We start from the raw sequence: 15,595 nt of genomic DNA, 5'->3' as shown, positions 1-15,595 counted from the left end.
GCAAGTGTATTCACAATAATAATAAAAACAAAAACATCTGAGATCTTCTGTCTTTGAGGAAAGAGTAACTTTAATGTTATAGTTATTTAAATTCCAGCAAAAAAGCAGGAAAAGTACAGCGTGTAGTCTCGCTGTCTGAAAAAAAAACACCTGCATTACTTCTCACAGCCAATAGGAGGAACTCCAGTGGCTTAAAGAGAAAAGTTTATTCTTTGGGAATCTATGAGAAAGGGAATTTCCTTTATCATTGGATGTATGACACACTTTCTTTAGAAATCTTTTAAAATAGTTTGATTATTGGAATCATTGTAGAGCGCTGACCTGTGTCACATCCAGCCCACTGAGTGGGAGGAGCCTAGACCATAGAACATGAGGCTTGGCCCCTTTTGATATACCACCCTTATGGAGTTATGGACAATGGTCCTGACTGATGTCTTTGTACCGTCCCTGACATTAATCTCAGAACTATGACTTTTTCCCCAGAATTCGGACATTTTGACATTGGAGTAAAAAGTCAGAATTCTGAATTTAAAATCAGATTTATTTTTCTTTTCAGTGCCTCCAGTCGTCTTCCGTAGTGTCCCATCAACCCTCTTCTGGGATTAAAAGAACCAGAGACCAGGAGGTCCAGTCACTGGTGAGGATCAACAAGGTAGAACCTCATGGACCTAAACATAAAATGAAACCCACAAACACCATGTTTAATCCCTAAATTCTGTTGTTATGATGTAACGCTGAGTTATCAAGCTGTAAGGAGAACATTTGTGGTTGTTTCCCCTCCTTTTCCAACTTTGGCAAAACCATTTACTCCCAGAATCAAGTGTTGGTTGACAAGAAAATTGATAAAAAAAAAAAAAAACTGAAATGACAGATAGAAACTTCGGTGGGATTTCAAAGCTGTGACCTTTTATTTTGACCTTTTAAAACAAGATTCTGAGCCAGTTGGTGTAAATCATGACATGTAATCTTCCACACTCTCAGGCAAATTCAGGGTTTCTAAACCACTCAACTGCTGTGGTTTAGGGATTTTGAGACAAAACCAGAGAATCTGGAGGCATACTTGAGAATAAAGTCCAAGCCTGAATTTCAAACCCCAAATCTTTTTTCTAACTTTAAATATCTGGTCCTGAATTCAGGAGTATCCATTTTTAGTTAGGCGGACCCACTTTGTTTTGGGTGGGAATAAATTAACTCTGACAAGCATAATTACTGCTTTAAAAACATTCTTACAAGACCGTTTCTCTCATTCTTTTACATTTACGAAGTCCATTCAGCTTGTTGGTGCTCACAGGTGGTGGTGCTTTAAAACCAACTGGACCCAACAAAAACCTTCATTCCCATTCAGACTCTGGCTGGTTGTAACAAAGACAGAGACAGCTGTCAGCTGCCTGTAGCAGACCTTGTATTTTAACAGCTCCTATTCAGGCGGTCCTCTCTACTGTCAGAAGGAGGCCTGCTGGTCCGGCTGGTCCGGCTCATCCCTCCATACTTTGTCAAATCAGCACAGGAGAATCTAAAGAGCAGCTAGGAGGCCTTCTGGACAGCTGAGACCAATCGTTCAAACTTACAAACAGGGTTGCTAATTATTATTTATTAATGTCATCTGCTGCAGAGGGTAAAAAAAAACTCTATACCCCCATCAGAAACTTCAAATGTCACCAATTTGTCAGCAGATGTTTTGTCAAACGAAAGTTAAATATCAAACTTGTCAACACGACCCCGATGTGCGATCGTGTTTTTGAGCAGCATCACATTGCTTGTGACGGATGACATTCAGCTTTAATCTACTGCAGTAAAAACACATTTTTGCAAATGGCAAAGTGAACGAATGGCTCAGTTTCCTCTGGCTGTTGATGTTTAACTAGTTTTTGTGGAAACCAGATAAGCTTCTTTATGTAGTAATTTATGATAATATTTAGAGAGAAATTGTCATTCTTGCCATTCTCGTGTTTACTTAAAGCGGGACAGCAGTAGCTCAGAAAGTAGACGGGTTGTCAAGTAGTCAAAGGGCTGTAGGATCGACCCTGGCTCCTGGTAGAAAATGCTGCCGTTGTGTCCTTGGGCAAGACACATTTGCTTGGTTGTGGTGGTCGAAGGGACCGACGGTGCAAGCGCCCATCAGCTCCGCCCACGCCAGCACGTTCCAAGGCAGCTGTGGTCATGGTGTTGCTCATCACTATCAGGGTGCGAATATGTCTGTGCATGGGTGAATGCCTGTTTGTGTTGTAAAGCACCTTGGGGGGTTCTAGGACTCTAGAAGGCACCATATCAAATACAAGGCATTTGCCATTTTAAAGGGATTAGCCAAGGTGGCCATCTTGAATGGTGCTGACCCCTAAAGTTAACCTGTAGCAGAAGAACATCCAGTTGCAAAAACATCACTGCCAATTGCATCATTCAACACAACTACAGATAGTGATAAAGTTAAAGTCCCATGGTCATCAAACTCTGGTGAAAGTCATCTCCTCATTTGACCCATCCCTGTGAGGTGCGGTGAGCTGCAGCTGTGGCAGTGTTCTGGTACTATTTGGAGGTTTAACCTCCCAATCCAACCCCTTAAGTCTGAGTGTCAAGCAGGGAGGCATTGGGTCCCACTTTTTAAAGTCTTTGGTATGACCCGACCGGGATGTGAACACCCATCTCCCAGTCCCAGGGCGGACACTACCACTAGGCAACAGCATTTTACTTTTTCAATTTTAGGATTTTCTTCACCTTTTACTGAAAAAAAGAGTAAGATTTACTGATTTTTACAAAGATTTTTTACAAAGATTTGGGAATAAATTTAAATGAATTCCTACGGAACTCTATGCGATTTGTATAGAAAATGTCCCCACTGGTTCTGCTTATTTTTGTCTCATGATGAAACTGAACTCTCAGAGAGGACAGTGTGTCTCGTGATAAGACGAGATCTCACACAGAACCCAAGAACACATAAAACAACACTTCTGTAGGTGTGACAGCTTAACAGAATAAATCTGATCAAACTCGAAGGTCAAACTGATATAAAACAGTTTGACCTTCTGATGTGCCTTTATTAGCCGTCTGGACACAGAGGGGTGAACATCTCCGTCTCAGTGGACTTCTGCACAAGGACCGGACCGCCTGTGAGTGCTCTGAGACAGAAGGAAGGGCCCATGGCCGCTCCTACTGCTCGTTTAGAAAAGTAAAAATGGAGTGTTTTCACACCAGAGTTGCAAATATTAACAGACAAATTCACAAAAAACAAACATTATAGCTGCAAATTTGCTAAGTCTGCAGCGTTGCTTTTAAATAGCTCAGCGACTTCAAATCAAGCTGAGGCTAGGGGTGAAACTGGGTGATCCGAATATAACGAGAGAGGTGAGGGTCAAAGTCGAACATGAATAATTTGTTAGTGATGATCATTCACTCTTAGGCTGCCTCTGGAGACCCTTTTTTCCAACATTTGGTTTACTCTAAACCTCTAACAATCATCTCCAGCCTATGATGCTCTTAACTGTAAAAAAGACGAGAAAGAAAAATGTAAAATATAAAGCTAACTGTGCTTATCAGTTGTACAAAGGGTTAGAAGTGAATCACAAAGTGGCTCTGCACTAAGTAGTTTGTAACCTCTGAATCTTTCATGAACAGTACGTGCTTATGGCTGAGAAATTGGCCGGTGCTATTCAACTCTGCAGGCAGAGTGCAACAATTTTAAGGACTATTGCACCACAGATAAAATCAGACTTTCAGTTTTAAAATAAAGGCAAACATGCCAAACGCTCTAATCTTCACTAGCAGCACTTAAGAGCATTTGGATTTAGTGAGGGAACTTTTAATTTGTTGCGATGCTTTCAATCATGCAGGAAGGTTTGGATTGGCTTGATCGGCATGAAATGCACAAACTTTCTATGCATGCTGACGTGATGCTCTTGGGTCTGAAGCTGATGAGGAAAGCCGTGACACCACAAGCGTGTCTGTGCATTCAATAAACCAAGTCTCTTGGCTAAAGTCCACTGATGAAAACTTCTGATGTGCCTGAGGTCTGAAAATGTGACGATACTCTCGGTGTGTGCCCAACAGGGCCGCTCAGCAGGGATTCAGCCTGACGGTCTGCTACGATGCAACATAAATGGATCCAAGTCACCAGAAAACACTGACTAATGGTGATCATCAGCTTCTCCTGATGTAATTGCATTCAGATTTAATCAGTCTTCCCTCCTCAGACTGAGCCAGACTGCTGAAAATAAGACAAATGTGTCATTCACCTTTTCATCCACGAGCCACAGGCCCTTCACAGAGTATATTAGACAAATGTTGTAAGGGTGCCATGGTGGAATACCTCTCCTCTGCTGAGATATTACCCAACAATCTATGCAGGAAACAGTCTGAGTAAGTCCACCATGTGTCGCCAACATGGACGGATCCATCCACCCCCTGATCATCTTCAGAGGTCAAAGGATTCTTGACTTATTTGCTTGTTGGTGACGCTTTACCCGCGTAGTGTTCAGCTTATACCTTTCATAGATTATAGCTTTGACTAAGCTATCCATCATTCATTTTCTATAGCAGTTTTATCCCTTTCAGGGTCACACGAGGGCCTGGAGACTAGCCCAGCTGTCAGCGAGTGAGAAATGCACACGCTAGACAGGTTGAAAGCTCATCACCAGGCTTAGACAAAGACAAACGAGGCACATAATCAGGCAAGCTCACACTACAAATATGCATGTTTTTTGAGCTGTGAGAGAGAGTCAGAGTAGGAAAACTACACAGCAACTAACCAGAGGGGGAGCGTCAGGCTGCAGCCGAGAGTCGAATCAGAGAACTGCTGCTGACAACCCCTTCCCTGCTACGATTTCTCCCAGGATTAGAGTGATGGAATAAAAAGGAAAAGTCTAGCCTGTGGCCCAGGCCGTGTTTCTAGATAAGCAGAAGAAACGTGTTTCCCTGTGATTGCTGCCCAAACTACCAGCATAGTAGTCATGAGTTATCCTACAACAGACATGGGAATCCATGAGTGGACAAGCAGAGATACACTAAGACTTGGGCCTAGTCCACACGTAGCCGGGTTTTTTTAAAAACGAAAATCCGCCCCTCCAAAAACTTGTATCCACACCACCGCGTTTTAAAAACAAACTGTCCACACGTACCCGGATAAATACGTTGTTAAGGACATGCCAGACCTGTAGGCGGCAGTACTTCCCCCGTTCTTAACCTCGTCCTTCATCTGTGGTCTTCCGCAAGGAGCAGTAATTCCGCTTGCAAAAACAAACAAGCAAAAAGCGCTTGGACAATTGATAAAGCGAGCGCAGCTCTGAGGGCATCCATGCTGTCGGCTAGTGTAAACACAGGTCGCACACGTGATGTCAGCATTTTGTTGTCGCGGAAAGTGACGTTGCGGACCTTAAAACTCCGGTTTTGTCTGTCCACACGCAGACACCCAAAACGGAGAAAACGCAGATCTTCACTTTGGCCGGACTTTTTAAAAAGATCTGTTTTTGTGTGAAAAAACTCCGTTTTCGTGTGGATGACAGGCCAAAACGTAGAAAAATATCTAAGTTTTAGCAGATCCCCGGCTACGAGTGGTCAGGGCATTGGTGCTTTAGAAACCTGCAGAAGGCCAATCATATATGCATTTTATGAGCTGAATGTCAGCACCTGTATAAATACTGTCAACATTTGAAGGAGCCACAGCGTGAGAACGTCACAAGTTTTTATCTGACATATTTTAGAAGCTGCATGTGATACATTTGTAAATACAGAAACTATGCATTGAAATTCTCCAGACACCGTTTAGATAATCAAAAATGTAAACAAGTAATTTTATGGTTGGATGTTAAGTGACAGTGTGAAGTAGATCTGTCAGGCTTTTTAAATCCTAAAGTTTCATAGTCTATTTTCTATCAGAAGCTAATGCACGAGATAGGTGTAGGAGACTATTTTCATGGTCATACTGCATGAAAAACTAGGAGTGACCAATTATAATCTGAAATATCATTAAAAAAAATGTTTTCAATGATCCACACTTTTAAGATCACGGTGGTCCTTTCCTGACAGCTAAAGTTATAAGAGGCTAAAAGGAGCAGATTAAAAACTAAGCCTCAAACAAGCAGATGCTGAACAAAAACTGCAAATTTAGAGCTCCAAAAGGGGCGGAGTTTCCTCACCGCTGAAATCCTATTACAGTCAATGATGATTATTCTTGCAGTTTTTTCAAACGTTGTTTTTTAATGACTTCCTGCTACCAAATGTCTCAACACATTCTTTCTAATTGAACCACATTTTTAGATGTACAATTTTCACCTTAAGTGTCTTTGTAAGCTGTGATACGTAGAAATGGACACCTTGATGCATTAGAGCACTTTTCAACTGATGCTCTAGGTTTAGGGGTGCAGTGAAAGCCAGGAGTAGATGGAAATCAGCTCCTGCTCACTCACTTGACTCAACTAGCTGTAAGTAAACTAAGCAAGACCCAAAACTGAAAGGGTTCTTAGGAACATTATTGCAGTGAATGTCAGCAAACCTCTGCAAGACACCAACTCCTTAAAGCATTAAAGAGGACTCCTCAACAGACGTCAGCAACGTCAAAGAAATTTGCCACACTCTTCATCACGCACACAACAAAGAAAGCAGAACAAATCCAGCGAGACACTTCAGACAGCAGAACATTTAGTCTAAAGGTACAGAAGAAAAGAGGGAGAGGGAGAGTTTCCTACCTTGTGGGTGTAAGGTGCTTGTCCCAGGTTGATCCCATCTTTTGCCAGTTTGTCTCTGATCAGAACCTTGAGCTTCAGTTTGGGATAAGTCACAAAGTCATTACAGTCTGTGAATCTTGGGTTGTGGTTTCCAGGACAGGAGGCCTGGTGTACCCCTGGGGTCTGAGTGTGTGACCCAAAGTTGTGCCCCTTGTCTGAGTGCTGACAAGCGGGAACACAGACAGGCTCTAAGGTGAAATAGTAGCCAGGTATTTTCCTCTTGTCCTCCTCTTTCAGAGACTTCACTGCTGTGAGCAATCTGTGTCTGTGGTACTGGATGCGGACTCCTATCGCATCCAGATCTGGTTCCCCGATCTGTTTGCAAACTTCTAAATCATCATAGCCGTTATCGAGGAATGACTCCACATACTGGGCCAGGTGAAGCTTTGACAGCCACTGGAGGACGAGACTTGGCCCCTGGCTCATCTTACAATGAAACTCAAAAAGTGCTGCTTCAATTTCACATCCTCATCATCACCACCTCTCTTGACAGTGCTGTCACCGTCCAGCATTGGTGTGGTCCATGCAACCACATAAACAGTTTCAGGCTCAGATCTCCAAAGCTGATCTGACTCATCTATTAGTGAGGATCAGAAAACTCAAGTCAAGTGCATTTTTGCCGTTTGCAGGTCAGTAAACACATTTTAAATGTCAGAATTATTGCAACTCTGCTGAAACATGCAGAAAATCACTTTTTAAAAAGTCAAAACAAGTTCAAGTTTTCTGAAAAGTGTCCAAGAGGAATCCACACTAGAAGCCCTGGTTGTGTTTACGTCCACAAAATCACTTACCGGTAGTGAGTTTACAAAAGAAAGTCAGTGGCGTCCACCAGCTGATTAAAGGTTATGATTATGATTTTTTAAATTAAAAAAACAGCGTTCTTCCTTAGCCAAAGCAGCAAAGCCCCGTCTCGGTAACAGTTGGTGTCTTCCCAGGCTGCTTCCATCGTCTTTGTCTCAAACATCGCAGCGGCAAGACGCGGACTTGTCTCAAACACTCTCCCGGACCGGAACACATGTCCAAAGTACCGTCTAGCCGCTGGGAGACTAGCAAACACCTACAAGCTGCAAATGTGCAATTTCTGGATTGTTCTGAGCTCCGTTTTCAAGTTTACCGTGATTCGCTCGCTCCATCTGCAAAGAGAGAGGATGCTGCCCGGCTCCAGACGAGCTGCTGCGGGAGTTCCGAGACCCGCAGCCGGCTGGGAGCCCGGAGCACCGGCGACACCTGCAGGACAGATATGGAAGTGCAAGGTCGTAATAAAATAAAATAAAATAAAATTAAAAAGACTATCTTTTAAACAAAAAATGTATTTAATTTTGAAATATTTTCTTATTAGCTTTAAAAATAAAAATCCTAATCATTTACAGTATGGCTGAATACAAAAACTTGTCAGTATGCAAGTATGAAGACTTTAGCTAATGTTGGTATCCTTTTTTTTTGCAAATAAACAATTGACCCCCCCCCCCCCCCCCAAGTAAATAAAAGCAACGCTAAAATGAAACTTATTTTACCAAATGCAGCTTCATACAAGCTGTGAAACAGGAGTTTCCCTCCCACCACAGGGCTGAGAAATCAGCTCTGAATAATAACAATAAACAACCAGATTAAAACAAATCAAGTGATGAACTTTACCTTAATTGTATCACGTAAACTTTTGAAAAGTTCTAACAGTAATTTGTTTTTGCAGAATATTTCATTAGAATTTGCACACACACACACACTTGTGGTCTAACTCGCTAAATGAATAACTGCTATAAAGAAAACCACATCGATTTTTTTCTAAATAGAAATTCAACAAATACTTCAGGGACACTGTGAGGCAACATATATTTTAGCCATTTTCAATTTTTAAAAGGGCCAATTTCAATTAATGTCATGTGAAAAATTAGAAAATAAAGTTTTTATAACTAATTATTTAAAAAAACTCCCTCAAAGTTAGATTTAAATAGTCTGAAAGCAATCAAGCAAACAGAAAACACAGAAGGACTTGTTATAGATTTTATATTTATTTTCCATTGCACAATAATATCTATATATATTATATCTACAGTCTAAATTGTTTGTGGCAGCAGATTAAGTCAGACATCCATGTGAAATTTATTTTAATAAAACTACAAAAATTGCCGACAATGAGAAAATACTGCAACTTCAAAGGTATTCATCCCAGAAAACAGGTGAATGAATGAATGGATGAATGAATGCATCTGAACTCTCTTGCATGTTGCTGTAAGCTTAGCTATGATTTGGAAGCATTTCTACAGCTCAGGGTGGAAAGCAAAGAGTTTCGTGAAGCCAACGGGGAAAATGATAACAGAATCTCGCTCGCTCGCGCTCTCTCTCTCTCTCACACACACACACACACACACACACACACACACACACACACACACACACACACACACACACACACACACACACACACACACACACACACACACACACACACACACACACACACACACACACACACACACACACACACACACACACACACACACACACACACACACACACACGGAAATGCCTGTGATCAGCTCTTGTTCAGCATGGTGGTAAATACAAATGTCAGGACGAAACGATCTCCAGGAGGGATAATACATGGTCGTTTCAAGTTTGTAAACACGTAATATCATGCATCCTTCGGTGTGCAATAAGAGACCATTTAGGACACGAAGTTGCAAACTGAAGCACTTTAAAGTCGAGGCCACACGTTGTAGAGACTGAGCGGCCCACCAGAACATGACTGCAGAAGCAAAGCAGACACCGGAGGATGTCCCCCATCCTGCAGGACAACCACCGTTCTAACAGAAACGTGTTGTTGCAGTCCAAAATTAAGAAGTATATATTGTTATGGATTTTTGTTTTCAAATATATAAATATTTCATAGCACTGATCTCACACTGAAAACAAATCTGAGAGTGAAGTTAGCAAATGACACAAATCAGCAGAAGTTTTGGTCCGTTGGAACGAAATAAGGAAATGGGATGAGAATTTAAGAGATTAAGTAGAAAAGAATAGTGCAAAACCCACAGTTTATGCCTTCAAATAGGTTTATCTGAGTAGATTACAGTGGATTAAAGTCTAAAGTGGAAGGGTTTCATTCAAAAACTGTGCGTATCCATCGTGGGTAAGACACGTAGGTGAGAAACCGAACGCTTCCTACGGATACATTTACTTCAGCCTGTCAGCACACTTGGTTTTTCTTTGGTGGATATCTCATTTTGGAATGAAACTCTTCAAAAATCACTTTGCTTCCTGAACACATGGTCGCCACGTTCACAAGAACCACCATCCTGGTCCACAGCAGACCACCTGTTCAGATTATTTAAGCTAAAGAAAAAAATCAAGACAACTTCGTGAGATTAAGTAACTCTTTGGTGTCAGAAAAGAACATGGCGTGCACTGTCAGATTTGTGTCCAGCTGTCCTGATATTTACAACATTTGGCAGCAGTCTCGTCTCCCTTCAAAATAAAAGCTCAACAGATGATGCTACTGTGTCGACACAAATAGCAGCAAATCATGAAATCTAAACAAAAAATAATCACAATGACCCAGTGTAACACGCCGTTTCCATGTAGTCCTATAAACATTGGCACTCATAGACACAGTCCTTCATATATGCATGTTCACAAACACACACAGGTAGTGGTTATATGAAGCGAAGGCAAAAAGAGAGTTTGTGAGCGATGGCTTCACAAAGAGACGTCCAACAGCGCGTTGTGCTCGGTCGTATCTGCTGGCAGCTACTAACACACACAGAGCATCGTCGCTTCTGTTGTGCTGTTAGAAACACATGCTTCACACACACGCGGTGAGAAACGCCACTAAATCAGCTACACAGGAGAGGAAAAACCAGTCTGAGCAATCATCAAATAGACTTTTATACTCCAAAATATACATTTATGCTCCTTATATTAATGACAATCGTGTTTGGCCTGTCGTGACATCTTACTCTTGAAATAACCCCTAAAATAAACGCCCACCTAACGGACGACCTTCAGGGGTTTCCAGTGTATCCACTCACCTCTGATCTATGTAAACTCTTCATACGGGGTAAACATTTTCAGCACTTTTTTGCACATTTAGCTGAGAACGGAAAAAATAATAATGCCCAACGCTAAATTTTTCACCTTCCAAAATATATATTATACTTCCTTGATAAATATATATTTAAATCTTAAATAAAAAAAATGACAAAACAAGCAGTTTTTTCCCAGAAGTTGCTTTGAAAAAGTACGACTACCAGCCCTTATTCAGTAAGAGGCAAAAGACTCATCACCTTCCTGTCGTTTTTGTTTCTACTAATCTTCAAAGGTCCTTTCTAGAAAAAAAAAAACTGAAATAAGAACTGACGTATGGCTGAGGACAGATGTTATTTAGATCAGAATAAACAAAAGACACACAAGTCCTTCGCTGACTGGGTTGTTCGTGTTGGACCGTTCACGTTCCGACTCGATTCGTTGAGAAGGATCAGACTTTTCTCCTCGTTAAGGTTCACGTGTTCGGCAGACACCGTAAGGGGGTTGGGAAAGGAAAACAAATGAGCAGCCAGGTCATTCCAAGTATTTGTGTTTTTGCAGATTTCTTCCTCCTTCAGAACAGAACAGCAGTGGGTGGATAGATATATATTTATGTACATTTATATTTAAGTGTGAGACGCGTTTGAGCGGATGATGAATGTGATAGGTCCGGTTTCTCTGATGTCATCAGCTGAAACAGAGAAAGTAGAGCAAATTCCTTCGATTCTTTGCGTTCCCGCTACGTTGCTGGTTCTCCTCTGCAGCGGCTGAAGATATTGTGCTGAGAGAACGCCCCCTGTCCCACCCCCCACCACCACCATGTGGATAGAAACAGAAGAGAAGCAAAGGGACCTCCAGCCCTCCAGACACACTGGTGTGTATGAGTTCAGCTGTCCACACGCTGCCATCAGAGCTGGTACCACTTTTTATCTTTGTACTTCAGCATCATCTGAGGAAGAAAAGCAAAATGTAGATAAAGATTATTAACTTACAATTAAATAAGCCGTGTTCACCAACAAAGTGTTTCAGATCAGTAAATAACTTCCAGAATCAAAGATAATCAGAGTAAACAACTTTGTTTATTAAGAAAATGTTCTCCAAACCAGCCTGGCCTAATCATGAATCATCTGGGATTAACCAGATTATTGGTCAGCTCCACCAGCCACACCCTGAAGGAATAAATCACTTCAATAGAATCTGTCTGACAACACGAAGGCTAAAAGTAGGGTTGAGCATCGTTTGATTTTGAACGATTCCGATTCCAATTCCTCGTTTCGATTCCGGTTCTTATCGATTCCCGATTCCGATTCTTTCAAGACATGACATGCTTTACTTGAGCCAGCTAACCACAGGTCCTACTTGATGAAATAATCTGAACTTAAACATGAATTTTAATTCTATGAACAACAACATCACCTTCATTTAGACAAAAACATGTTTTGGAGAAACAAAGAAAAAGACTTGCAGCACAACCAGTGTGTTTGTTTCTGACCACAACCAAAGTCTGGAAGAAGCCTCTGGGATGAGAGGCTAAATGTCTCCAACATATCCAGAAACATCCAGCTGTTTTCAGCTAACACTCTCAGGATGATCATGTCCAGGATGACTGAGAACTACACCTCCATGCTGCAGCAGCATTCAGTCAGAACAGGAAGTGAAACTTAAATGTAGCTGCTGTCAGTAACAATCTAACAGATTTTAAACATTAAAACTCAACAGAAATAGTTCAGAAAGGAAATTAAAATGTTTACAGCTTTGTGTGTGATTTATTATTATTATAATTATTTATGGTGGTAGAAGCTGGTGTGGTCCACCACACAGAAGCTGCTCTAGCATGATGACTTTAATTATTCTACAGGCTATTGTTCAGCCTTCTGACGCTCACGTGTGTGTTATTTCTGCAGTGAGACAAACTCCCCTCACACCGCCCAGAGTTTGTTCTTTAAGCTTCTATTAAATCCACCGTGTTGACGTATTATAACAAGTTTCCTCTACGCTGCAGGAGTTAAAGTTTACATCACTGAGTAAAAGTTCGGCAGAAGCGTTTGTTTATATTTGGCCGCTGCCACGCCGGGGGGTGGGGGGGGGGGTGGGGGGTGTGTGGAGACTCGTGCTGCACACAGACAGCTGGTGTGATCAGCTCTGAAAAGCGTTGATCACAATTTGCAGATCACGTTTATTTTTCACAGAGATCGGCCGCGGACTCCTCTTCCGTCGGCACACTAGGAACCGAAACTAGGAATCGAAATAAAAAATGTTGAGCGATTCCGGGAAAAATGAACAGTTGGAACCGGTTTCAATCGATTCTCGATGCCCAACCCTAGCTAAAAGATCTCAAAAAGCAACACGCCATGCCGGGTTGACTTGGTTCAGGTTAAGGTCAGAGGTCATGATTTAACAAGAGGAAAGAATAGAGGGCAGAAATGGCCTCCATGGGAAAGTTCAAAGGCCAAAATGTCTGCTGCAACACAAGCCCTTTTTAGAAGACACACCATGTCAGCAAATCAGCGTAAACTTGCCGCTACGGCGTGTCTTACGAATGCGCCATGGCAACATGGTGTTATGGTAATTTTGTGGTATTTTTGGCTGAGATGATGAACTGGAGCGATGTGCTGGAGGTCATATCACCAGAGACTGCACGAGGACTGAGGACGTTAGACACCTTTAGGAGCAGCTTGTCAAAAAAAACTTAACGATCGCGACTTCGATTGTAATAAAAAGAAAGTTATGTCCAAGATAAACGAACGTCTGCTGCAGCACAGAGACCGTCCCTGTACCCCCTTTATACCGCCATCGAGCAATCTTTTGTAAAAAGGACATGATTACGCAACATTCCGGTCTGACCACTTAGAGATGACATAAGGCTCTCCCTGATGCCGCCACAGCATTGAAGCAAATTGGTGGCGTTCTTTTCTAAGAGAATCTACAGACACACATCTCACAATCGCCAATAAGGGAGCTTTCTGGAACACGTGTCCCGTTTCATCAGGACCAAAACATCACGACACCAACAGGCAGACACGGAGGTGTGGTGGTCTGGAGCTGCTTTTGGACCACTTCCTGTGATTGATGGGACCATGAAATCTGCTCTCTCTAGAAAATCCTAAAGGAGAATGTCTGACCTTTGACCTTCAACAGGAAAAGCCTCCAGTGAGGCTGAATTCCTCCACAGTGATGTGAGAGACTCATTTGCAGTCATCACAAACTTCTGATTACAGCTGTTGCTGCCAAGAGTGTCCCAGCTGTGAAGTTTAGGCTGTTATTTACGTTTTCACATCGAGACACAAATATATTTTGTCTGAATTGACATTTGTTTGCTGATGTGAAACAATTTCGTGTGACAAACAGCAGAAACAAAAGAAATATGTTTCCACAGCTCTGGAAAAGCGTTTCATTAGACTCTTACATCATGGGCGTGTTTTGAGAAAGACTCCGCGCTGGCCATCATGGCTGCCGTTCTCTCCTCCAGCTCGCCTAGCTTCTGCCCCCGCTCGTCTAGTGCTATCCTGGCCCGTGCAAGATCGCCCACAACCCCAGACGCCGCTCCCTTCATGCCCTCCATGCTGCCTGGGCCAGGGATGTGCTGGGCCAGGCTGCGCGAGGCCTTCCCTGCAGTCGTTTCACCGACTAGCAAAGGAAGACAAAAACACAGGAGGTCGGATCAGTTCCTGATCATGGAACAGAAACATCATGTAAATGTGATGGAATACGTCTGAAGAACTCTTATGCAGTACTCACAGAGGTCCTCCCTGTCCAGAGACTGAGCTCCTCCACCAAAAAGGCCTTTAAAGAATCCTCTGTTTGGAGCCTCTGGCGTCTCCACAGGGGTAAATAACTCGCTGAGCATCTCCTGAGGAGGACAAATGCATCAGTCTGTCTGTTTGAATGTATTCTCCCGTAAAACACAGACTGAGTTACAGGCATCAGATTATTTATAACATTTAGTTATAACACTACAAAACAAGTGTTACCTTGTACATAGGCCTCCTGGGCTAATGCTAATCCACATGAAGCAGATGTATGCAATATATATATATATATATATATATATATATATATATATATATATATATATACAGGTTTACTGGTGGTACCCAAAATATCTAAAAATAGGATGGGAGGCAGATCTTTTAGACATCAGGCTCCTCTCTTGTGGGACCAACTCCCAGCTTTAGTCCGTGAGGCAGACACCTTGCGTAGTTTTAAGACTAGGCTTAAAACATTTTTAGTTGATAGGGCCTATGGTTAAAATCTGATGTTAGCCTAGATCTGGACAAGTGGGGGAGTAAAGACAGCTCTCCCTTGCCCTGCCTCCAACATGCCTCCATCTAAGCTAGGTTATCCAGAGTTATCTCTGTAGTTATGCGGCTATAGGCTTAGACTGCTGGAGGATAGACTGAGCACTTTTCACACTCTACTACTTTCTTCAACAATTTGCTCTTTAACTGTATTATTTCCTGCAATTTCAGCTGTTTAACTTAATTTTCTCTCTAAGTGTTTTTCTCCCCAGAAGAAGCTACAGTGATGTTCTGCTGAGCTGTGGTGGCCTCATGGAGAGGGCCATCGGCTTGAACACTGCTGCTAACCATTTAAACATTCTCCCTCTCCTGATAATAACTTTTTACTTTCTTTGACATTGAATGTGCTACTACTAGTTTATCCTTTAATTATAGATTCACTAGGATAAATACAATGAAGTTTATCTCTTACTAAATAGAATATTTACTAAGAAATCACAATGTAACCATAGAAACACTACTTGGTATATATGTTGTGTGTGTGGATGTGCATTTGTGTGTGTGTGTGTGTGCCTGCTCTGTCTTCTCGATCCCCAGTGAGTCGAGGCGATGGCTGCTTAT

At 42.1% G+C, this 15,595-nt stretch overlaps 2 protein-coding genes across 7 annotated transcripts in view; both read right to left on the bottom strand.

The window, feature by feature from the left end:
• Positions 1 to 7,274, bottom strand: part of sash1b (SAM and SH3 domain containing 1b) — a 90,714-nt gene extending 83,440 nt beyond the window's left edge. Inside the window, exon 1 of the mRNA XM_070547057.1 lies at positions 6,675 to 7,274. Coding sequence (XP_070403158.1) covers positions 6,675 to 7,139 — 465 coding nt within the window. The 5' untranslated portion in view covers positions 7,140 to 7,274. The remainder of the gene's footprint in view (positions 1 to 6,674) is intronic.
• A 3,797-nt stretch (positions 7,275 to 11,071) lies between these two features.
• The window catches only part of stxbp5b (syntaxin binding protein 5b (tomosyn)), a 37,510-nt gene continuing 32,986 nt past the window's right edge, over positions 11,072 to 15,595 (bottom strand). For all 6 annotated transcript variants that reach the window (XM_070547056.1, XM_070547051.1, XM_070547053.1 and 3 more), the window contains 3 exons: positions 14,475 to 14,586; positions 14,143 to 14,363; positions 11,072 to 11,685 (listed from right to left, as the gene is read on the bottom strand). In XM_070547056.1, the coding sequence (XP_070403157.1) occupies positions 11,644 to 11,685; positions 14,143 to 14,363; positions 14,475 to 14,586 (375 nt within the window). In that variant the 3' untranslated portion in view covers positions 11,072 to 11,643. The remainder of the gene's footprint in view (positions 11,686 to 14,142; positions 14,364 to 14,474; positions 14,587 to 15,595) is intronic.

Source organism: Nothobranchius furzeri, chromosome 18 (assembly GCF_043380555.1).
Source record: "Nothobranchius furzeri strain GRZ-AD chromosome 18, NfurGRZ-RIMD1, whole genome shotgun sequence".
Taxonomy (NCBI): Eukaryota; Metazoa; Chordata; class Actinopteri; order Cyprinodontiformes; family Nothobranchiidae; genus Nothobranchius; species Nothobranchius furzeri.
The sequence above is the reverse complement of the archived record's forward strand: the minus strand, read 5'-3'. Positions and strand labels throughout refer to the sequence as shown.